The following is a 25,000-nucleotide window of genomic DNA, read 5'->3' on the forward strand; positions in this document are numbered from 1 at the left end:
TCACAACAAAACAGTATACAGATCAATTATTTTAGTTATACTCTTTTACTTGTTTCAGTCATGCTGGAGCACCGCCTTTAGTCGAGTAAATCGACCCCAGGACTTATTCTTTGTGAGCCTAAGTACTTATTCTATCGGTATCTTTTTGCCAAACTGCTAAGTTACGGGGGACGTAAACACACCAGCATCGGTTGTCAAGCGATGTTGGAGGGGACAAACACAAACACATACATATATATATATATATATATATATGACGGGCTTCTTTCAGTTTCCATCTACCAAATCCACTCACAAGGCTTTGGTCGGTCCGAGGCTATAGTAGAAGACATTTTCCCAAGGTGCCACAAAGTGGGAATGAACCCTGAACCATGTGGTTGGTAAGCAAGCTACTTACCACAGCCACTCCTGCGCCTTATAGTACAGACTATATATATAAATAAATATAGTAAGAGGAGGGATATAATATCCAGGTAGATACCGAATTTCTCTGAGTAAAAAACCAAGGCTGGTCCCTTCAGATGGTGCATTTTCCGTTAATCTTCCTTTAGCTCCCATCTGATGATCCAGTTTATTTCTTGGCTACTTAGAGTGTAAAGGACAATATTGATAATAAGGAGAATGAAGAATTTGAACACCCAAACATTACGTTTATTTCCACTTAGTTTATTCATAATAATTGACCGACAATAACTGTTGGACAATTATTATAGGCTAACTGGAAATAAAGATTGAAGGTTTAAATTCTTCATTCTCCTTATCAATACACACATGTATACATACATACACACACACACATAAATATATATATTTATTTGGCTAATGAGAGTGATGGAAGATACAGGAATTTTTATTCATCACTACAACTGTTTTGGCCCCTCACAGGTGGGATACTTAACAACTGGTCCAGGAGCAATCACCAGTTAAGTATCTTCCATCTCCATTAACCAAATGCATAAACACTGAACATGAACATGCTTCCACTACCAGATGTAAACCATAAGGCGGCAAGGAGCTGGCAGCATGGTTAGCACGCCGGGTGAAATGCGTAACCATATTTCGTCTGCCGCTACGTTCTGAGTTCAAATTCCGCTGAGGTCGACTTTGCCTTTTATCCTTTCGGGGTCGATTAAATAAGTACCAGTAACGCACTGGGGTCGATATAATCGACTTAATCCGTTTGTCTGTCCTTGTTTGTCCCCTCAGTGTTTAGCCCCTTGTGGGTAGTAAAGAAATAGATATAAACCATACAAAGTACCAATTTTTGTTCTAAATAGCAGTTGATAACTGAATGATCAACCTTGTTTGTGATTTTAAAAAACCCCAAAAAACTTCTTTCCTTAACAAGATCTAAATTAAAACCTTCCATGAAAATTTTTGTGAAAATTCGTTTCAAACACCAGCGACAATAATGAACAAAGTTATTTTACTAAATTATTCTTTATTTTCAAAATCAATTCAAACAAAAGCAGGGTCAGGAAAGGGTCAAGGCAGTCTGGACAGCAAATAGAGTAGCAAAGCGATAGTACCACCGTATGTAGGGAGAGTAGAACAATTTCGTAGTATAGGTAGGTAAAGTGTTGAATATAGCAGCATGAGAGTAATGAGACTGAACACAGGTAAGCTACTACAGTTCTCAGGTAGAAGGGTACCGCTTAGTAGCAAGGTAATGGAACTGTTGCAGGTAGGCAAAACGACTACAGCAATGGCAGAATGTGTCATGCTTGAGTAAGCAACATAAGAAGCAGCTGGAATGTTTTCTGTTTCATTCATCAGAGTTCTTCAATGGTGACATCACAGAGAGAGAGAGAGAGAGAGAGAGAGAGAGAGAGAGAGAGAGAGAGAGAGAGAGAGAGAGAGAGAGAGAGAGAGAGAGAGAGAGAGAGAGAGAGAGAGCTTGCTGCCATCTACGCAGCCACCACTACCATGTTTACTACTTGTTGCATCATAATAATGCAGATTTACAGTGGTCTCCACCACCACTACCATTAATATCTGAATGGCTGTCAGAACAGGAAGTCAGAACAGCAAACAGGAAGTACTTGGTTCAAGGGCCACCACCCACTCTCAATATGGGCTTCACACACACACACACACAGGTATATGTGTGTGTGTGTGTGCTGCCTTCATGCACACACACGTGTGTGTGTGACACAAGTGGACAGAATGAGACAGAGCTGTGAAGACCCGAGACAAGTGTTACAACCACAGTGTTTGCTTAGGTAACAAGTATCGTACCACAAGAAACCCCCAAAAAGCAGGGCCAATAGGGAGTTGGTCTACATTCGATAAATCAAAGGTTCAGGCCTTTATCACAGGTGAAGCACTGTGTCCTTGGACAAAATTCTCTACTCTCACTGGCTCACTTCTATTTAAACACCCTGTTCAAGTCCCTATGTTTTATCTTGTTTAACCCATGGTAGGTCTTCATTGAACAGATCTTTTGATTAACCCCTCAGCATTCACGTAATTCTGTCAAGTGCAATGTTTGTTATTTCACATCATTTTGAATTTATCACACATTATCTCATACCTTAGAGATTTTGATGATGTGATTGTTTATTTTTACAATGACATTGTAGGGTATGTGTGAAAGACCAGATCTGTGCTGTTTGAACATCAGTAGAATATTTTGGTTGGATATGACCAGTTTAAATGCTAAAAGGTTAAAAGCCTGTCCAGGCATGACCAGCCGTTCTTTTTTTTCAAGATATAGTGTACCATGACCTACATTACCCAATGTGTCTCCACTTTTTATTCTTTTATAATGGTAGAGAGTGTTTTGAGGAAGAGTTGGCTATTATTTCTAGCATATCAAGCAACAATGTAGAAGCTCTCAAAGTTGTGGGTAATGACAACTAATGATCGCTTCGTTAACTTTTGGCAACACTGAATTCAACCTGATGCAAAGAGGGAACCATATGAACCAACAACTCTGCCACCACATTAGGAAGTCGAAAGGATCACCAGGAGTTCAAATCTCACCACGGTATCTTCAATGGTATTACTGAGTTTTTTCGTTAAACAAAAACAACAAAAAAAAGAGTAAAAATGATAAGAAAAAAATTGAGGTGAGAGACAGTACAATCCTCTCCATTTAAATGTTTACCATTTTGGAGAGAAAAGCCCAAGCACTGTCTCCAAATCCAACATGTATAGGAAGCTAAAGCAGAAGAACAATGTGTCTCCCACATGGACCATTCTAAACCAGGAAATGCTTCTAGAATACTCAACAACTGACACAGCTTTCCAACAGGATCATGTGCTATTTCCAGCAGAAGTCTGGAACCCTCAAGACTAAAGAAAGCCATCAAGGGACCATGCATAGCTGCTGACCACAAGTGGAACCCGTCTGTAGGTGAAGACTTATTCAGTCCTTGCTGCCCTTCTCAGGTGAGACAAGTGGGACCCTTCTATAGGCAAAGACTTGTTCAGTCCTCACTGCCGTTCTCAGGTGAGACCACAAATGGAACCCTTCTGTAGGCAAAGACTTGTTCAGTCCTCGTTGACCCACTCAAGTGAGACCACAAGTGGAACCCTTCTAGAGACAAAGACTTGTTCAGTCCTCACTGCCCCACTCAGGTGAAGCATACAGGCTAAGGGGCAAAATGCTTGTGACCCTGAGATACCTGCTGATAATATGGAAGGGATTCTAGCATTGCAATGAATTTAGAAGAGCATGCAAAACCTCTGAATTGCTCCTGCAGCTTGTGTGTGGGGCAAAGCATCTCTGATTTTTATTTCACCTTGCATTAAACCATTTATAGAAATTAATACCATTTACTCTGTCCAAGCAACTCTTCTCACACAACTCGTTTGTCCTGTTTCCTTTCCAGAGACATCTCAACTCAATTGCTCCAGTTTCTGACCATTGATTGACCAACTGAGTTACAGCAATATATTCTTATAATCTGTGAGGTGGACAATTATATGGATTCTTTATCTGTTCTGTTTGTTTAACATGTCTATAACTGCTGTTCTATGGGAGGTGTATACGAGAACAAAAATATATCCAATTAGAAAAAAGTCAATTATACAAACACATATTTACAAATATTCTTTGGACAGTTTATTTACAGTGTGAAGTACTGTCATCAAGACCGATTATATATATGTATGTATATATATGAGAGTGAAAGAGAAATACACACATGCAAATAATGTTTGTGTATGGATATATCCATATATGCAAGGGTGTATACAGATATTTGCATATATTACACTGATGTGCAGATCTCGACCCTCATGTGGTGTCTTCAACATTAAAATACCTTGATTGAAACAAATCCTACAAATAATTATATATATATCTATATGTACATATATATATGTGTGTGTGTGTGTGTGTATGTATGTGTGTGTGCGTTTGTCCCCCCAACATCACTTGACAACTGATGCTAGTGTGTTTACGTCCCTGTAACTTAGCGGTTCGGCAAAAGAAACCGATAGAATAAGTACTAGGCTTACAAAGAATAAGTCCTGGGGTCGATTTGCTCGATTAAAGGCAGTGCTCCAGCATGGCCACAGTCAAATGACTGAAGCAAGTAAAAGAGTAAAAAAGATTCAAATTAAATTCCTTCCCTTTGCCTCCTGTCCTGTGTATCGCACGTGACACACAGGATATCTTTCCCTGGTAGTCATGCATTTATGTACGATACAGATTCCCTTCTTTTTTAACCACCAGGGTAACTTGGGACCAATGAAAGGAAAGATTTAACATTACTCAGAACATATGGAACTAAAAGTCTGAAAACGAGCAAGGACATTCAGGACAAGCTAAAAGAAATTCTTTGGACAAAGGATTAACCCTTTAGTGTTTAAACCGGCCATATCCGGCCAAAATATTCTACCTATTTTATGTTCAAACTAGTCAGATCTGGTCATTCATAGCTACCTTATTGTGTCATTTTAAAAATAAACAATCACATCATTGAAATCTCAAAGCCATGAAATGATGCAAGATTAATTTTACATGGTGTGAATACATAAGCTTTACATTTGACAGAATAATCTGAATGATAAAGGGTTAAAACATAGCATTTACTCTAAAATAATAGCGGTAGGTTGGAACCATCAGCAGGATTGGATTTATACATCTTGGTCAAAGAGTTGGAAGACAAACAGATGAAAGAACAAATCAACAACGTCTTACCCGAAGGACAGTTCTTGGTGGAGAAGAAACAAGAGAAGAGAAGGACGAGGAAATAGAACGGTTGACTTCAACCTCCAAACCAGCGTATATGTGGTTCATCTTGGTTTTTGTTGGTTTTGAAATCAGTTATTCCTAATCCTTTTTTGATTTTAAAAAAATCAAACTTAGTTGGCTTTATCATAAATTAGATTGTAAATATATAAATATGTATATATTAAATGTAATTGATTATGGTCGTTTTCGAGACCCCGGACCCAGTGTCGTAATCCTGGACAAAGACAGAGTTCTGTTTTGAAATTTGTAGAATAACACAATGTTTGTGTCTGCCTGGTATGAGTTCAGGTTCTGCTGCTGCTGCTGACAGAAGATTCTGACCAAAAATTAATGCCAAAGTACAATAAACAAGTACATAAATGGAAATGGTATCTATGACGACCTACTAAGAGAAAAATGTTTGTCTTTCCATCCTTATATTTATCGTAACACACACAAAATGCTAAATATTTAGCCCTTGGTCAACTAAAGCTTTGCGAATGGATTTGGTAGATGGAAACTGATAGAAGCCTGTTGCATGTGTGTGTGTGTGTGTGTGTATCTTCAGTTGCTTGTACAAAAGTATGACGAGTGGGGGGGTTTCCATTTTTCTCAGACAAGTTGTCCAGGCCTTTCATAGTTTCAACAATAAGTGATCCCTTACTTGCAAAAAGAGTTTAAGGGTTAGCATCAAGAAGGGCATCAAGCTGTGAAACAACGCCTGAAATGACATTCATCCAACCCATGCAAGCAAGGGGGGGGGGGAAGGAACAAACGGAAAAACCCAAACAAATGAAACTGGTTTCTTAATTAAAAGGCACAGGCATGGCTGGTTGGTAAGAAGCTTGTTTACCAACCACATGGTTCCGGGTTCAGTCCCACTGCATGGCACTTTGGGCAAGTGTCTTCTACTATAGCCTCAGGCCAACCAAAGCCTTGTGAGTGGATTTGGTAGACAGAAACTGAAATAAGCCCGTTGTATAGATGTATATATATATATATATATATATATATATATATGTGTGTGTGTGTGTGTGTGTGTGTGTGTGTGGTGTGTGTGTGTGTGTGTGTGTGTGTGCGTGCGTGCGTGTGTGCGTTCCCCCAACATTGCTTGACAACTGACGCTGGTATGTTTACGTACCAGTAACTTAGCGGTTCGGAAAAAAGAGACCGATAGAATAAGTACTAGGCTTACAAAGAATAAGTCCTGGGGTTGATCTGCTCGACTTAAAGGCTGTGCTCCAGCACGGCCACAGTCAAATGACTGAAACAAGTAAAAGAGTTATATGATGATGGAGTGTCAAGTAGGAAAAGAAATAAAATTAACAAATGGCTGACGGGGAAGATGTAAAAGGTGTGATCTAAGGAAGACTTGGTTACTATTTCTAGCAAGTCGAGCAGCCGTGATGAGGTGCTTTTTAGTAACGACAGTGTGTGTGTGCTGACATAGTTTTCTAGCTGGGGGGGGGGGCACAATACAGCTGAACCAGTGTCTTAATGGCCATCACCCTCTGGATTGTCACAGTCACATAGCTGAGAACAGAGTACTACAGTACACCAGGACACACACTAATTATGTTCACAGTTTGCTGGCAGAAACTTCCTAACGAGACTCAAAGAATCTAATTTCATTTTCTTAATTCCATTTGTTGTTAATTACTGACACTAGGTGGCGCAGCCAACGAAATGGTAAACGCACCACGATGAAATATTACAGAAGGGAAAAACGGAGTGGCTTATTAAAAACTAAACTGATAGTAGTAGTAGTAGTAGAGGTGGTGGTGGAAGTCATAGATGTTAGAAGTAGTAGTAGTGGTAGAGGTGGTGGTGGTAGTCATAGATGTTAGAAGTAGTAGTAGTAGTAGTAGTAGAGGTGGTGGTGGTAGTCATAGATGTTAGAAGTAGTAGTAGTAGTAGCAGTGGTAGAGGTGGTGGTGGTAGTCATAGATGTTAGTAGTAGTAGAGGTGGTGGTGGTAGTCATAGTTGTTATAAGTAGTAGTAGTAGTAGTAGAGGTGGTGGTAGTCATAGTTGTTAGAAGTAGTAATAGTAGTAGGTGTTGGTGGTGGTGGTAGTCATAGATGTTAGAAGTAGTAGTAGTAGTAGAGGTGGTGGTGGTGGTCATAGATGTTAGAAGTAGTAGTAGTAGAGGTGGTGGTGGTAGTCATAGATGTTAGAAGTAGTAGTAGCAGTGGTAGCAGCAGCAGCACTGACGGGAAGTAAATAGTTGAGTACTAATTCCAAGCTACACAAACATTTCGCAGACACACAGACACACACACACACAGATATAATTACATACTTAAATATATATATATATATATATATATACATACACATACACTGACATACATAAGAAATGGGATTTCCTTAGTGTCAAGAAGAGGAAAGAAAAAGTCAACAAAAAGACTCCCCCCTCCCCATAAAACCTTTCAGTGAATTGTCCAGAAAAAAACAAAGATGAGCTAAAAGTGTTTTCGATAAAGAAGTTTCTCCTTGTTATTCGGGATGGAGAGGGCAGGGATCTAATGGGGTCCACAGCAAATGTTCCACTCTGGTTGTATTTTGTAAGGATTTCTTTGCGTATTTAAAAGAGGCAGCAATCAGCTGTAAATGAGAACCTCTTGGCTAACGACGTGGAGGATGCTCTCACTAATTGTGTTTTAGGAGCCTGCATAGTTGCAAGGCGAGGTAGTTAGGAGCAGACAGACATTGTTAGGACTTTTCCACTCTTTGACCCAGTCACACATCCAGGACGTTGGGGAGAGGGAGAGAGAGAGAGAGAGAGCAAGAGGGGGAGAAAGAGAGAGAGAGAGAGCAAGAGGGGGAAAGAGAGAGAGAGAGAGCAAGAGGGGGAGAAGAGAGAGAGAGAGAGCAAGAGGGGGAGAGAGAAGAGAGAGAGCAAGAGGGGGAGAAAGAGAGAGAGAGAGAAAGTAAGAAAGAGAAAGAAAGTGAGAGGAAGAGAGAGTGAGAGAGCAAGAGCAAGAACGAGAGAGAGCAAAAGAGTGGAGGGAGAGAGAGCAAAAGAGTGGGAGGGAGAGAGAGCAAGAGGGGGGAGAAAGAGAGAGAGAGAGAGAGAAGAGAGCAAGAGGGGGAGAAAGAGAGAGAGAGAGAAGAGAGCAAGAGGGGGAGAAGAGAGAGAGAGAGAAAGTAAGAAAGAGAAAGAAAGTGAGAGGAAGAGAGAGTGAGAGAGCAAGAGCAAGAACGAGAGAGAGCAAAAGAGAGGGAGGAGAGAGAGAGAGCAAAAGAGAGGGAGGGAGAGAGAGCAAAAGAGTGGGAGGGAGAGAGAGCAAGAGGGGGAGAAAGAGAGAGAGAGAGAAGAGAGAGAGAGAGAAAGTAAGAGAAAGTGAGAGAACAAGAGCAAGAACGAGAGAGAGAGAGCGAGCAAGGGAAAGTACGAGAGAGAGGGAGAGAGGGCAAGAGAGAGCAAAAGGGAGGGAGAGAGAGCAAAAGAGAGGGAGAGAGAGAGAGCAAAGGAGAGAGTGAGAGCAAGAAAGAGGGATAGAGAGAGAGCGTGTGTATGTGTGTGTGTGTGCATGTGTGAGAAAGAGAAGTAGAAGTGGTAGTAGCGTGAGGGATAATTGTGGTGGCTCTCCTGCAGTGGTGCTGCTCTCAAGGCCATCTTGGCCGAGAAACAACAAGAGAAAGCATTTTGCAAAGTAAGCAGAGATTGTGTCTGGAAACAACCCAGAAGATCTGATCGGATGCTTTCACTAATTGGGTTTTAGGAGCCTGCACAGTTGCAGATCCAAGCAGTCATGAGCAGACGGACATTGTTTCAGCTTTCCCACTCTTATGACCTAGTCACACATCCAGGAATTTGGAGAGAGAGAGAGAGCAATGAAGCAATATACGAGGATGTATATATAGTTTTTGCTTCCTTGATGATAATCATGCGAGTCAAAACAAGTGGATAAAGGCCTCTGAAAGACACAAACGACTGAAAAGAGAAGATACTAAAGGCTACTTGCTCCACAGTTCCAAACAGATTGCAAATTAAATTTCTAGACTGGACACTTTGCTTATCTCACTGGTTAACAGAGACCATGCTATCAAATCACCAGGGCCTGGCTGCAAATGCAGAAGTTAGAGAAAGCCATACAATAAACAAGTCTCCGGACTGAACCCAGAACCATGTCAGACCCATGAAAGCATGGAAAAGTGGATGCGAAAATGAAGATGATGAGTTAGTAACAGTCTTCACAGAGCACAACTGTATCTCCTGGTCTCTGCTCTTAACACAACTCCTCTGTCCCTCATACGAGCAAACAGCTGAAGCTTTGTAGGAATCAAACATTTAAATTGACCCCTATTTTGCATATCTGCTACTTTATTGAGTCAACTCTGAAAGAATGAAAAGCAAATTTAGTTCCTGGGATATTTGGACACAGAACAGAGGGATGAAAGGGGAAAAAACCCCCAAACCCCTAAAAGGTTGTTGTCCTATTAGTTTCTACGGCTGGATGTCCTTCTGAACACCAACCACTCCAGTAGACCAAAACAGGAGTAAAAAGCGGCCCATGGGGGCAAAAGATGGTCGAGGACTGCTGAGTTAAAACATAAACTGAAGAAAGAGGCAGAAGAAAAAAAGGAAGGAAGAGAAGAGGAGAGAAGAAGTAGTAGAAGAAGAAAAAATTGAAAGAGGAGAAGATGACTTGAAACTTAAAACTAAGACAGTCTGCAGCAACAGCAACAACAACATAGAGCAACATGGAATCTTGTGGTGAGATTAAGCTGACATTCTTGCAGATGTTTTCTAATGAGAGCTTTTAGTGCTAATTGCCAGGAATTGCTTAATAAACATGATAATGACAAGAGTAGTTAATCTGGAACAGTGACTTAATGAATGAACTTTATTAATTACTTGCAGTGTTTAAAATTTAGTGGTAAACAGAAAGTGCCACAGAAGCTAAGAGAGGCAACAAATATTAAATATTAATTTTCACACACACACACACACACAGATAAGGTCAGTAGACTTTTTTCCTTGGAACTGTTTAGCCTTCGCAAAGGGCATCAAGCCAATTCTTGAAACTTAAGGATAGTTTAAAAAAAAAAAAAAAAAAAGGCTGTGTGGTAAGTAGCTTGCTAACCAACCACATGGTTCCGGGTTCAGTCCCACTGCGTGGCATCTTGGGCAAATGTCTTCTGCTATAGCCCCGGGCCGACCAATGCCTTGTGAGTAGATTTGGTAGACAGAAACTGAAAGAAGCCTGTCGTATATATGTATATGCGTGTCTGTGTTTGTCCCCCTAGCATTGCTTGACAACCGATGCTGGTGTGTTTACGTCCCTGTCACTTAGCGGTTCGGCAAAAAGAGACCGATAGAATAAGTACTGGGCTTACAAAGAATAAGTCCCGGGGTCGATTTGCTCGACTAAAGGTGGTGCTCCAGCATGGCCGCAGTCAAATGACTGAAACAAGTAAAAGAGTAAAGAGTAATAAGCCATTTAAGAACTGCTTGCAGGGGACGAGGTGGTTGCTAAACCAGCTTGAAATAGTAGGCTGAATCTCCCTCAAATTGCAACCTACAGTTTCAACAAACGATGGCCAATATCAGCTATTGTTGATCTAGATATGCTGTTTAACAGGCAATATGTATGAATGAATCCAGACGCACAGTCTTCAGCTATGTAACAGTGCTGACAATATATAGAAAGTCGGTTTGAATACGTAGAATCCATGCCAACAAGGAAAGATGATGATATGCATCACACACACACAGAGCAATGCTAGAGGAAACCAGTCTGTCAGATGGTGCTAAAATTGGAGAGTATGGGTGGGAGTAAGAGAGAGTAAGGTGGCGAGCTGGCAGAAACGTTAGCACGCCGGGTGAAATGCTTAGCAGTATTTCGTCTGTCGTTACGTTGTGAGTTCAAATTTCGCCGAGGTCGACTTTGCCTTTCATCCTTTCGGGGTCGATAAATTAAGTACCAGCTATGCACTGGGGTCGATGTAATCGACTTAATCCCTATGTCTGTCCTTGTTTGTCCCCTCCATGATTAGCCCCTTGTGGGCAATAAAGAAATAAGAGAGAGTGTATGTGTATATATATATATTTATGTGTGCAGGTGTGGCTGTGTGGTAAGAAGTTTGTTTCCCAACCATATGGTTCTAGGTTCAGTCCCACAGCCGGGCACCTTGGACAAGTGTTTTCTATTATAACACCAGGCTAAAAAAAAAAAAAAAAAAAAAAACGTTGTGTGTGTGTGTTTGTCCCCTACTGCTGCTTCACATTCGGTGTTGCTGTTTACATCCCTTTAAGTTAACAATTAGCAAATGGGGCCAACAAAATAAGTGCCAGGCTTAAAAAAAAACCCCCAAAAAACTGGGGTCAATTCATTTGACTACACTTCTTCAAAGCAGTGCCCCAGCATGGCCAGAGTCTGATGACTGAAACAAGCAAGAGGTAAAAGAAATATATATATGTATGTATGTCCCAGGCGAGCTGGCAGAAACATTAGCATGTCGGGCGAAATGCTTAGCGGTATTTCGTCTGCCGTAACATTCTGAGTTCAAATTCCGCCGAGGTCGACTTTGCCTTTCATCCTTTCGGGGTCGATAAATTAAGTACCAGTTGCGCACTGGGGTCGATGTAATCGACTTAATCTGTTTGTCTGTCCTTGTTTGTCCCCTCTGTGTTAAGCCCCTTGTGGGTAGTAAAGAAATATATATATGTATGTATATGTATGTATATATATTAGTGAGAGAGAGAGAGTGTGAATGAGAGAAAGAATGTCAAGTGTTGTAATAAATCTTTACATGAATTTGCTGTGAAGCATCCAATGGCTGCCATGTGTTGATATGGAGTGAAAGAACCGGAAAAGCAGCAGAACAGACACGACTCGTGAAATTCTAAGTATACTTGCACCAAGTAACTCCTTTGAAATCTCTCTCTCTCTCAGTCTGAAGAGCCAACCGTTTCCACAGAATAAGCCACCAAGGTATAAACAAATCGGCTGTTAAGTGTGGGTGCGATGTGAACATCATTACTCGTGCAAGGGTAGAAAGAGAGAAAAGAGAGGGGTGGGTGGGAATGGAATCAACAGCCACAAAATTGGCAAAATGCCCCATGATGGGGTGATTGGAACCGTAGGCATTCTTATCGTCTCCTTTTGGTAAATTAATTACACAGTTAAAGAATTTGGAGAATATGAGTGAGCGTCTGTATTGAAGAAAGGCTGTTACTGAGAGTAGAGATGATCTGCATTGTAGGGGCCACCACCATCACTGGATTGATATTTTATGGGTGAGAAACTAGTGAGGGAGCACTATGTGGTTGTCCAACCTTCCAGAAATACTACCCAAATTTCCCTTAATGCTTTAGCAATTAGACCAGCCATACCCAGCTAAAATATCCTACCTGTTTTATGTCTGAACTGGCCAGATCTGGTCTCTCACACCTAACCTACAATGTCATTGTAAAAATAAGCTATGATATCATCGACATCTCAAAGCTACAAAATAATGTAGGATTAATTTAAAACAATTTGAATTAAAAAAAACACATTACATTTGACAGAGTAATCAGAATGTTGAAGGATTAATGTTTATGATATATATATATACATCGGTAATATATACATCCATTAAATATTCCTCCTGTCTTATGTTTAACCCTAACCCTTGATCTGGTCTCTCAAACCAGAAGAAATAAGCATCACATTTGATAAGAGTACTCTGAATGTTAGAAGGGTTGGTGTTAGGAAGGGCATCCAGTCGTAAAATCCCTGCCAAAACAGACAGAGTAGCCTAGGGTAGTTTTTTTTACCTGGCTGGCTCCTGACAACCGTCCTACCCATCCATGCATGGAAGATGGATGTTAAACGATGATGATGATTTCTGTTGAAATACACAGCCTTTGTTTAAATTGATTTTTTAAAAATAATGGAAAATTTAGTGAAATAACTTTTTGTCATTATGAACCCTTTTGTTGCCAAAACGTCACCAAACATCAGAAACAAACCCCTAATATTACCCCCTCCCCTGCACACACACACATCCTCATCACCACCACCACCAAATAAAAGACAATAGTCTCAAAGAGGAATTAGTTAATGGGGGCAGCAGGCAGATCCCTTATTAGATTCACTGTGTTAATGCAGTGGCTCTCAACCCCTTTTTTTTTTTACCTAATGACCCTCTTTGATTCCTATTTTATTCCACTGGACCCCCATAGTCATCCAATGTTTAAATAAAATCCTCTCAGTTTTATAATCAAATATTTGGAATTACACAAAAAAAAAGAAATTAAAATATTTTGTGTTTTGTAGAAGAATAAGCAATTTATGGTGAATGAATTTTAACAATGAAATCTTATATGGGACTTCTAAGGGCCATAAGGACCCCTGCTGGGAACCACTGAGATAATGGTACCACCAAGAGATGAGGGAAAGAAGAAAGATAAGGAGAAGCTAATATTGTAGTGCAACCACACACACACACACACACACACACACGTGTTAGTATGCATGCGTGGCTGTATATGTGTGTGTGTGTGTGTGTGTGTGTGTGTTTGCGTGTGTGTGTTTGCGTGTGTGTGTTTGCGTGTGTGTGTTTGCGTGTGTGTGTGTGTGTGTGTGAGAGAGAGAGATTAGTGGTCTTACAAGTTGCTTTTAGAAAAGAAAGAAGACAATGGGTCTCTCATTAGCAGGAAAAATTGAAAATTGATATGGTTAGCCATAAATGTGTGTGTGTGTGTGTGTGGCAGGGTACTGTGTTAATACAAGTGCTAATAAAATAATGAGACTTCAACTGAACTAAATACACACAAACGCACACATGTATATAAGTATATATAACGTACACACACACACACCACACATACAAAGACACATACATACATATTCACAGCCGTGGTGAGTAAACCCCCACTCTCTACCGACCCAATCCAATTCCGAACACAATTATGGAGTTTTTTTTTTTTCTCTGACACAACCACTCCAAAAGAATAAACATTTATTTTATCAACCACAACTGCAGCAGCTATTTATAAACACCAGCCATAATTGAAAAAAAAAAGAAAGAAAAAAGTTGGCTGTTAAGAAAGACAAAGAAAAAACAAAAATTAAACCAACAGTAAAAGCATAAGTGATTTTAAAGAGAATTCAGTGATAAATTCTGTCTATATAAGTGTCAATATTATTATTATCATCATCATTATTACCCCAGCACCCCCAACCCATGAAGTCCTGCCAAGAAAAACCCACATCGGTTTGACGATGTTGGTGAACTGGTTAATCTTAATACGACAAAGATGAATTGCACAAAACAAACTTGTGTTCTAATTGCAGACAAGGTTTGTTTTGGCTCTCGTTATAAATACACACTCACACACACACACACACACACAATTTGTTGTCTCCCACTCTCACAGCAAATGGTTGGATTAATTACCGACCTTTTTTTTTGTTTTATTTCCAACAAACAGCAGCTTGTACTAGATAGGAAAGCAGATAGATGCCCAACACCCGGATGAGAACTTTTTCTCTAGGTGCTGCTGTACTTGGGGAGGGGAAACACCTAGTTTCAATGAAATCTGGCTTGAAACTCAAATGTGGTTTGAACAAGTCCCTTAACGCTAGAAAGTGAGGGGCTTTCCTAAGAATCTAACACATTCACACACACAAGGTCTGTCTTATTAATAGCAACACACACACACAGAGTCTGTTTTATTAATGGCACTTCAGACAACGTGGAGGCACATGGCCTAGTGGTTAGAGCAGTGGACTTGCAGTCGAGGGATCGCGGGTTCGAATCTCAGACTTGTTGATGTGTGTGTTTATGAGCAAAACGCCTAAGCTCCACGCGGCTCCGGCAGAAGGTAATGGCGAGTTTCTGCTGACTCTTTCGCCAGAACTTTCTCTCACTCTTTCCTCCTACATCTTGCAGCTCACCTGCGACGGACCGGTGTCCTGTCCAGGTGGGGAACCTATACACCAAGGAAATCGGGAAACCGGCCCTTATGAGCCAGGCGTAGCTTGAGAAGGAACAAACTTCAGACAACACAGTGCAGAAAAAGCAGAGTTTCCAGTAGTAAAGAAACAGACAGCCAAAACTGCTCAAATTCCATGTGATTATAATGTGTGTGTATCATCATCATTGTTCAACGTCTGCTCTCCATGCTGGCATGGTTTCTACAGCTGGATGCCCTTCCTAATGCCAACCACTTTTCAGATTGTGCTGGGTGATTTTTAGGTTCCACCGGCTCAAATGCGTCTATGGAGCTCTGGCATGGGTGCGTTAATGCAGCACCTGAAAGGACAGGTGTGTATGTGTGGAAGATTTTACTTAGCTCGAGACGTAAAAATTGCTGTGTGTGTGTGTGTTGATCATTTCCAGTCTGCCAAGGGGAAATATTACTTGGTTTTGATAAAAGGCGAGGGTTGGGATCTGGAAGAGCATCCAGCCATGGAAGATCTGCTTCAACAAAAATCTTGTCTGACTCTTTGCAAGCATGGAAATGGGGGGGGGATGTTAAAATGATGACAACGAGACTCCTCTTCACCCCCCCCCCATCACTGCATTGCTCATTTCTGGTTACAATTAATTGAGACTTGAATGAGTCTACCCATCTTACATAAGTTTATACTGGGAGTGGGAGAGAGATGGGAGAGGGAGGAGGAGAGGGGGAAGAGAGAGAGGGAGGAAAAGAGAGGGAGAAAAAGAGAGAGAGAGAGAGAGGGAGGGAGTTGACTCGTTAAATTTCTGTTCAATGTCTACTTCTGGAAACCTTAATTGTAGCAAAGTGCAGACACAGAATGTGGTGAGCATGCTCGTTTTCTGTTAATTAGTTAATTGGTACTGCTGGGTGCTGGTGTGATGACAAAGTAGTTAAAACAAATGAAAATAACAATTAAACAATAAAATTGGGGACTAACATACTTAATGTAGTAAATTGAGAATATTTAATTAACATAATACCCAGTGCAGGAAAGTTGGTTCTGATAACTGCAAAATTCCAATGTTTTTAGAAAAATTTTGCGTAACTCCCATTATTTCTCAAGTGTACCCCAATGGGTACACATAACCCAGTTCGAGAACCCTGTGTTGTGCAGAGGGTTCTTCATTGCCTGCGAAATTTAATGTTTTTCCAAGGCAGGAAATTTGTTTTCATACGGCAGTGAAGATGAGAATACCAGCAGCCAGTGAAATTATTGCAACGTTGATAGCTCATATCATAAAAAAAAAATAATTTTTTTTTTTGGTGCCAGTGAGAGAAATACAGTGTTTGATGGGCAGAAAGCAATTTTTGTTTAACCGCAAAGATTTTAGCAAAAGACAGCACCAAAGAGGGATATCGTATGACAAGGGAGGAACTGCTTGCTTGCAGAGCTGGCACATAAACAACAGCAACTGTTTGCTTTAGATTTCTTATAAACACCCAACATTCAACAAGGCAGACGTGGTATCACCCAGTTTTACTCTTTTTAGCATTTAGACCCATCCATATCCAGCCAAAAGATTTCTACCCATTTTCTGTTTAAACCAGTCAGATCTAGCCTCTCACACCTATCCCACAATGTCATTCTAAAAATAAACAATCACATCATCGATGTCTCAAAGCTTTGAGATAATGCAGGATTAATTCAAAATGTGAATTAAAAAAACATTACATTTGATGCAGTAATTTGAACGTTGAAGGTAGGTGGTGAGCTGGCAGAGTGGTTAGCATGCTGGGCGAAATACTTAGCGGTATTGCGTCTGCTGTTACGTTCTGAGTTCAAATTCCGTCGAGGTTGACTTTGCCTTTCATCCTTTCAGGGTTGATAAATTAAGTACCAGTTACGCATTGGGGTCGATGTAATTGACTTAATTCCTTTGTCTGCCCTTGTTTGTTCCGTCTATGTTTAGCCCCTTGTGGGCAATAAAGAAATAAGCAACGTTAGCATGGTGTCGATAAATTAAGTACTGGTTGCATACTGGAGTCAATCTAATCGACTGCCCCCACCCCCGAATTTCGGGCCTTGTGCCTAGAGTAGAAAATATGAATGTCGAACAGTAATATATACATATACTGACTATTCTACCTGTTTTGTGTTCAAACTTACCAGATATGGCCTCCCACACTAACGCTACAATGTCCTAAAAATAATCCCATCATTGAAATCTCAAAGCTACGAAAATATGTATGATTAATTGCAAAACAAAAGCGTTGGTACCCGGAGTACTTTTAGTAGAGATTAGTAGGTCTTCCTTCCTTTCTCATTCCCACCAACCTCAGAGCCCCTATAAAGGATCATACACACAACCCTAGTTCCTCACAGAAAGTATCACAGCCCCGACCAACACTCCAGTCATCATCACCACAATTGGAATCAGCACTTGAAACCAGAATACACACAGAACAGAAAAGGGGTCCAGCAGGGAATCCCACCTGATGTACCAACAATCCAATAACATTTAATACTATATTGTATTCAACCCCGAAAGGATGGAAAGTAAAGTTGACCTCGGCTGGATTTGAACTCAGAATGTATATTACCAAAAAAAATAGCACAAATCATTTTACCTGATGCTCCCCCAACTTTGCCAATTTGATGTTTTACAAAAGTAAATTAAATCCGTCTTAGTTCCTGGTTACATTGTTTACACTGGACATTGACTGGATTTGAACTCAGAATGTAAACAATCGGAAGATATTCCACAAAATGATCAACCCGGTGCTCCTCTATCAACCTTTGCTAATTTGCTGCCTTACAAAAGTAATTAAGATTTATCGCCTTATAATAGTTCGTGGTTGTTCCCGTGCTTATGTTAGGCCTTGACGGGAACTGAACTCAGAAAGCAAAGTGTTGAGAGAAATACCGCAAAACAATCTCCACAGCACTCTGCCAACCTTCGCCAATTTGTTACCTTACAAAAGCAATTGAGATTTATCGAATTACAATAGCTCACAATTATATGGTTACATGGTTTCATTAATAAAATAACCTTCTTTGAAGACAAATTTCACATTCACTAAATTCCCAGGTAATATAATTATTACAAAACAAAAGACACAAAATACCCCCTCCTATCCATACTCAACCCCCCCTTTCTCACAGCCCAACTTAAATAAATTACACAACCCTTATCAAAGTGGTTTTCCTGGTCCTATTCAAACATCTTAATTACTTCACACTTCCCTCTCATCGTGTAGGTCTTATGCTTTGGCCTTCGTTTATAGCCAGAGAGCAAATTCACTGGTTTTTCTGGTCGGCTTTTCTTTCCTCTCAGAGTGAGGGTGGAGTAGAAGAAAGGAGAACGGGGTAGAGACAAATGAACTGATGGAAGCTAATTAGTGAAACGAGGTGTTGCTGATGTTTAGCAGAGCCAAGGGAGAAAAAAAGAAAAAAGAAAAAAAAACCTGTATTTTTTCTGGTTGAAAATTTACAACCATGCAATGAATCAGCCATTGAACAACGGCTGTTACCTGCTTCATAAGTATTTCAGGTATTCCAGAGTACAACAAGTTCAAGTACATACATCAATAACGATGATGATAGTCACAACCAAATTTTGGCAAAAGGCCAGGAATTTTGAGGGAGGGGGCAAGTCGATCACATCAAACCCAGTATTCAAATGGGGTTTGTTTTATTGACCTTGAAAGGATGGAAGGCAAAGTTGAGCTCGGTGGAATTTGAACTCAGAACGTAGAGATAGACAAGACACCACTAAGCATTCTGCCTGACATGCTAACGATTCTGCCAGCTCGTTGCCTTAATAACAATAAAAAGTTTCAAATTTTGGCACAAGGCCAGTAATTTCAAGGGAGGGAATATGTTGAATAAAACGACCCCCAGGGTTCAATCTGAGAGGGGAATATGTTGAATAAAATCATAATTAACTGATTCTCCTGTATTTTCTTTTACCCAAAACCAGGAACTTTTCAGCATCCCTTCATGTGCGTGTGTGTGTATATGAAGGGACACTGAAAAGTCCCTGGCCTTAAGAGTATCACAAAAGGCCTGGTTGGAGGCCCAACCTTCCCAGTTCTTTTACAGGGCTTAGAAAAACTGAAGGACCCCTGCAGTAAGTGTGTGAATCTGAGAGGGGAATATGTTGAATAAGATCATAATTAACTGATTCTCCTGTATTTTCTTTTACCCAAAGCCAGGACCTTTTCAGCCCCCACCCCTCGTAAATGTGGCTTCACTGAAGGGTGATGGCAGCCACTACATATTTCTCAAGAAGTCAGAGACCAGACGAATGTAATGAACCCGACTATGTGCATCTCGCTCTCCTTAACACACAGAAAGGGGATTATGGCTGTAACCTGGAACTAAAAGGTAAAAAAAAAAAGGCTTCACTGAAGGATTTTTCCATAAGAAACAAAATGTACCTCATTAGAGAGGTGGTCATGGAAGGGTTAACTAGTTCAACATCTCTAACTCAAATCACTCTCAAAACAAACAGGATGTAAATTCTAGACACGTTGCCATCTTCCCTGAGTGCACCTGCATGTGCATTAGTATGCAAGCGAGTGCTTGTGCCCCCACCCATCCACCGTTTCATATAAAATGCTGGCTTTTCATGCATTGCTGACTCGGGCATCGAGTAACATTTGTCATTACTGACACATGCAACAATGCATGGCAGAATCAGCCATGTGCATCGGATCAAAAATACAACCTAGAACCTCTGCAAGATAAACAGGCATCACCCACCCCTACTTGTTGTTGTTTAACCCCAGGTCAATACTAACCCAGCAGATCTATTTCCAAAAGCTTTCCAGCCATGACCATTCAAACTTATTTTCGAAAGCATAGCTTACCTAGGGACTCCATCATCTAATGTGCCCATTTTTCCATCTTTTTTAAAGATGGTAGGATGTAATTTAAGGAATATTTGGCTGCTATTTATAGTGGATTGGGTAACTATGTTGAAGTTCCTTCCTCAGCCTGTTTTTAGCAGCAGTGCTGGAATATATAGAATGCAAGCTAACCATTTTTTCCCCCCTAATAAATACCAAACTTGCTATGACTATTAACAATGGTATCTATTATGTATTTTAGTTTTGGGAATTACTCTGCTGAAACAGCAGAAATGGTAACGCTTTCTGCCCTGTTCCCATGCCGAACACACAGCCTGTAGATCTGCTAAATTCCTGGCTTTAACATTTGTCGATTCTCATGCAAATATTTGTGTAGCGAACGTTAAGCCTGGCAGAGTTAAAACAGGAATCTCTTTTTATGTCACAGAATTTCAAAATATGGCATCAGAGACATCAACTGTGTCAATGGTAGGTTATTTATGTTGTTGTGGTTTGCCCTGTGACAGTTATGATTGGACATGCCTATCACCAATGACATTCTAGATGTGACCATCTCATCTATTTGCTCAGCCAAGGTTAATTATTCTCTCCCAACCCTTTTAGTTTCCAAGATGGTAGGCTCTGATTTCTTACCAGGAGGGCATCCTGAATACCATAGGCAATGAAATGGTTGGAAGCGTTGGAGCCACAGACAAAATATCTTGTGACATTTATTCTGGTTCTTTGCAATTTGAGTTCAAATCCTGCTGAGATTGGCTTTGCCTTTTGTCCTTCATGGGTCCAATAAAACAAAGGGCAGTGGAACTGGTGAAATTCTTAGGGTGTTGGATTGGATGTTTAGTGGAACTTACTCTGACTCTCTGCATTCAGAGTTCAAATCCTACCATAGCATCACTGGGTGGTACACATAATCTATCACCTGATTTAATATCATCATCTGGCACATGGGGCACCTTTAGTGGAATCTGCCCTGTTGCAAGCATAGAGACAAATCTTACTCCCTCTCACCTGTTGTAGAGGCCCTGAGAAAAGACAAAGGCATGGCCATTCCTTCTTAACTAAGTAATGAGAAAAAGGGCATGGTGCTTACAACTCAACCCTCCATTTCTGATAACTTTTAAAAAACCAGTTTGGTTCCAAAGAGTCTAGAAAACAATATTTAGATCATCTGAAAGAATCTAGAGATTGGAGCCTCTTGTTTCAAACAGTGGGCGGTAAGGTAATATTTATTTGTAATCTAAAATGTCAAGCTAGTTCCTGTAGCGATACCAAGACATGATGTTGGGTGAAGAACAATGATGCAACAAGTTTGGGGAAATATAAAAAAAACTCAAAAAAATCTGACTTTTGTAATAAAAAATTGAAGTTCAAAGAACAGTGGTATGTGAGAATAAAAGCTATACAATAAGTTCCTTTCATGGGAATGTGAGCAATACCAGGTTCTGTGTCTCTTCTATCATAGAAGATATTTTCAATGAAGAGGCTACATTTTTTTATATATATACCGAGCCATCAGACGCTTCTAATTCCATCGTAAAAACTTCCCATTTCAAAGTGACCTGAATTAAATCTGAGCTTCCAAATTTCATGTTAATTAAGGTTCTGAATACCACATTTAACCTTTCCATTACCATATTTCTGTAGAAATACACATTTTTATTTCAATGAATTTCGAAAATGATGAAGAGTTTAGTAAAATAACTGTCATTATTAATCAAGTGAGCTGGCAGAATCGTTAGCACACAGGACTTTCGTCTGTCTTAAGGTTCCGAGTTCAACTTTGCCTTTCATACTTTCAGGGTTCAGGGTCAATAAATTAGTACCAGTAGAGCACTTTAAATTAACAAGAAATTTTGATGGAAGACTAACTTAGATCACTTTAACCCTTTTGTTACCATACTTGTATTGAAATACACTGCTTTTGTTTAAATGAATTTCGAATATAATAAAGAATTTTTAAAGACAACTTTGTCCTCATTAAGCTGGTGTTTGGAACAGAACATGAAAGCTTAAGAGAAAAAGACTGGTTTCAGGCAAATTGGTATAAACGGGATTAAAATGATTTTAATTAAAATCTTCTGTTGAAATTTCATGTTACGTTATATTCCAAACACCAGTTTAGTTGCAACTAAGTCATTTTACTAAATTCATTATTTTCAAAACTGAAACAAAGCCAGTGAATAGGCGTAGGAGTGGCTGTGTGGTAAGTAGCTTGCTTACGAAGCACATGGTTCTGAGTTCAGTCCCACTGCGTGGCACCTTGGGCAAGTGTCTTCTACTATAGCCTTGGGCCAACCAAAGCTTTGTGAGTGGATTTGGTAGACGGAAACTGAAAGAAGCCTGTTGTATGTATGTATATATATATATATATATACATACACACACACACACACACACATATACATACATACATATATATATATATATATGTGTGTGTGTGTATGTTTGTGTGTGTTTGTCCCAACATCGCTTGACAACTGATGCTGGTGTGTTTACGTCCCCGTCACTTAGCGGTTCGGCAAAAGAGAACAGAATAAGTACTAGGCTTACAAAGAATAAGTCCTGGGGTCAATTTGCTCGACTAAAGGTGGTGCTCCAGCATGGCCACAGTCAAATGACTGAAACAAGTAAAAGAAATAAAAGAAAGAAGAAAAGCGTATCTCAAAAGAAATATGGTAACAGAAGGGTTAAAGTGATCTAAATTATAACCTTCCCTCAAAATTCCATTTTAATTTATGTTCTAAACACCAGATTAATAATGACAAAGTTATTTTAATAATTATTGTTGTATTACAGGAGAGTCTTTTTTTTTTTTGGCCAAATGAACACACACACTATATATTAGTTCTTCACTCATTTATAATTAGTCTTATTTTAACTTGTATCCATTGTCCGAAAATCTTTTGTCACACATCTGTGACCTCTCCAGCAACACTCTCCATCCTCGCGTGTGCTCCTGCTTGGTTCGTTAGCCAGGACAATTAAGTGAACATCGATAGGAATGAACTAAAATTCATAAACGTACTTTAATAAATTATTTCCAAAATTCATTGAAACAAACTTGGTGCATTTCAAGAGGAACATGGTAACAAAAGGGTTAAACATGACAAAACAGTCATGGCACCATTGTTCTAACCCCAATATCAGATCTTGGTATCTCTCAGCTTGAACTGGCATGACCTTTTGAAATACAAATAAATACCATCCACCACACACATTTCAAACAAAAGACTTCAGTCTACAGATTCTTCCAAGACAATCCAAATATTGTCTTCTGAAGACATCTGAACTTAGCTAACCCTGTTTAGATTATCACAAATAAAGGGCTGTGCTGTGAACACCACCTGCCCTACATTCCATTCTAGTGGAATTATGCTTTGGTTAAACATCCACCCTACCCACCACTGCCAGCATAGAGACTATAATTCTACCAATACTGAAGAATTACTATAAGAACGATGGGGGGTGAGTGGATGTGAGGCTTTCAAGAATAGATTCTTTCTTATGTGAGATTTTTTGAAGTAAACATCTTTTGGCCTCTACAGAACCCTACCATAACAGCAGATGGCCAGAAAACAATACACGCATGAATTATGGGTGAAATGCACACCCTTCTACTGTTTATTGTTCCTAATATGTTGCCCTGTTGTTCTGACAATAGATGGAATAGTAAGTTGCCAGAGGGGACACCAGATGGAAGGGAAGACCATGCAGAAGTTGGAATGAAGACTGTTAAATTCTTTGGCACCCAAACATGGATGAGGAAATCAGTGGACAGTGGTTGGTGGAGAGAACACAGAGGCCTTCGTCCAGCACTGGATTGAACATGTGCAAGGAGGCTGCTGCTCTCGAAACATTGGGTCAAATCCTGATGGAGCGTGAAACAAACGGAGTCTCGGGGCATCAAGAGTTTTGGCTACATTAGAAATATTGAGACTGTTTGTTTATAACCATGGCATCAAACACAGAACCACAAGGACGCAAACAACCTTCTGAAACACAGAATTTACGTACCAGCACACACACAGGCAAATGGCCTAGTGGTTAGGGTATTGCACTCACAATCGTAATATCATAGTTTCAATTCCCAGTCACTGCAACATCTGACATTTGGTTAATAATTGAATGCCGTGAGTTTAAATACTCTTTTACTCTCTTTTACTTGTTTCAGTCATTTGATTGCGGCCATGCTGGAGCACCGCCTTTAGTCGAGTAAATCGACCCCGGGACTTATTCTTTGTAAGCCCAGTACTTATTCTATCGGTCTCTTTTGCCGAACTGCTAAGTGACGGGGACGTAAACACACCAGCATCGGTTGTCAAGCAATGCTAGGGGGACAAACACAGACACACAAACACACACATATATATATATATACATATATACGACAGGCTTCTTTCAGTTTCCGTCTACCAAATCCACTCACAAGGCATTGGTCGGCCCGGGGCTATAGCAGAAGACACTTGCCCAAGATGCCACGCAGTGGGACTGAACCCGGAACCATGTGGTTGGTTAGCAAGCTACTTACCACACAGCCACTCCTGCGCTTATATATTTAATTTTTTTTTTTAATAATTTTTTTTTAAACATTTGTCTACTTATTAGCGAAGTCTCATAAAATAATTTGGTTTTAATCTTGGAATTAAATGGGTTTTGATTTACTGTCAGGAGACTTTTGCCCAACCTTGTATGCAAGTGTGTGTGTATATATTTATAATCTGGTTATTTTCATTTTATTTTCATTCTTCGGTTCACACACAAAGTTTATTTAGTGTAGCGGTAAAAATTAGTGGATAAGGTTGGTCAATGCCCTGCCACCAAAACAAGTGAAATTTCGCCAATAGCTGCCTTCTCAATTGCTGACGTTTTCCACATAGATAAAATAATGAATATCATTGTTAATTAACACAACCACACTTTGTTGTGGTTCTTTCTTTCTGATGGAAAACAAATCTATTAAAAGATGTGCTTTAAATTCTTCAACAACAAAATCAAATACATGTACACACTCATGCACATACAGCCAAGTTGGAGCTTGTAAAACGGTCATCTTCATTCTAA

General features: G+C 40.0%; 1 protein-coding gene across 2 annotated transcripts in view; it reads right to left on the reverse strand.

Annotated features, from left to right (window-relative positions):
• The window catches only part of LOC115224723 (septin-2), a 119,083-nt gene that overhangs the window by 42,466 nt on the left and 51,617 nt on the right, over positions 1 to 25,000 (reverse strand). The window contains exon 1 of one of the 2 annotated variants that reach the window (XM_036513773.1): positions 5,153 to 5,266. The exons of the other annotated variant lie outside the window; for it this stretch is intronic. Within the exon in view, the coding sequence (XP_036369666.1) occupies positions 5,153 to 5,251 (99 nt within the window). The 5' untranslated portion in view covers positions 5,252 to 5,266. Of the gene's footprint in view, positions 1 to 5,152; positions 5,267 to 25,000 lie in introns of those variants that run through there. 2 annotated transcript variants of the gene reach the window in all.

This window comes from Octopus sinensis, linkage group LG26, assembly GCF_006345805.1.
Source record: "Octopus sinensis linkage group LG26, ASM634580v1, whole genome shotgun sequence".
Taxonomy (NCBI): domain Eukaryota; kingdom Metazoa; phylum Mollusca; class Cephalopoda; order Octopoda; family Octopodidae; genus Octopus; species Octopus sinensis.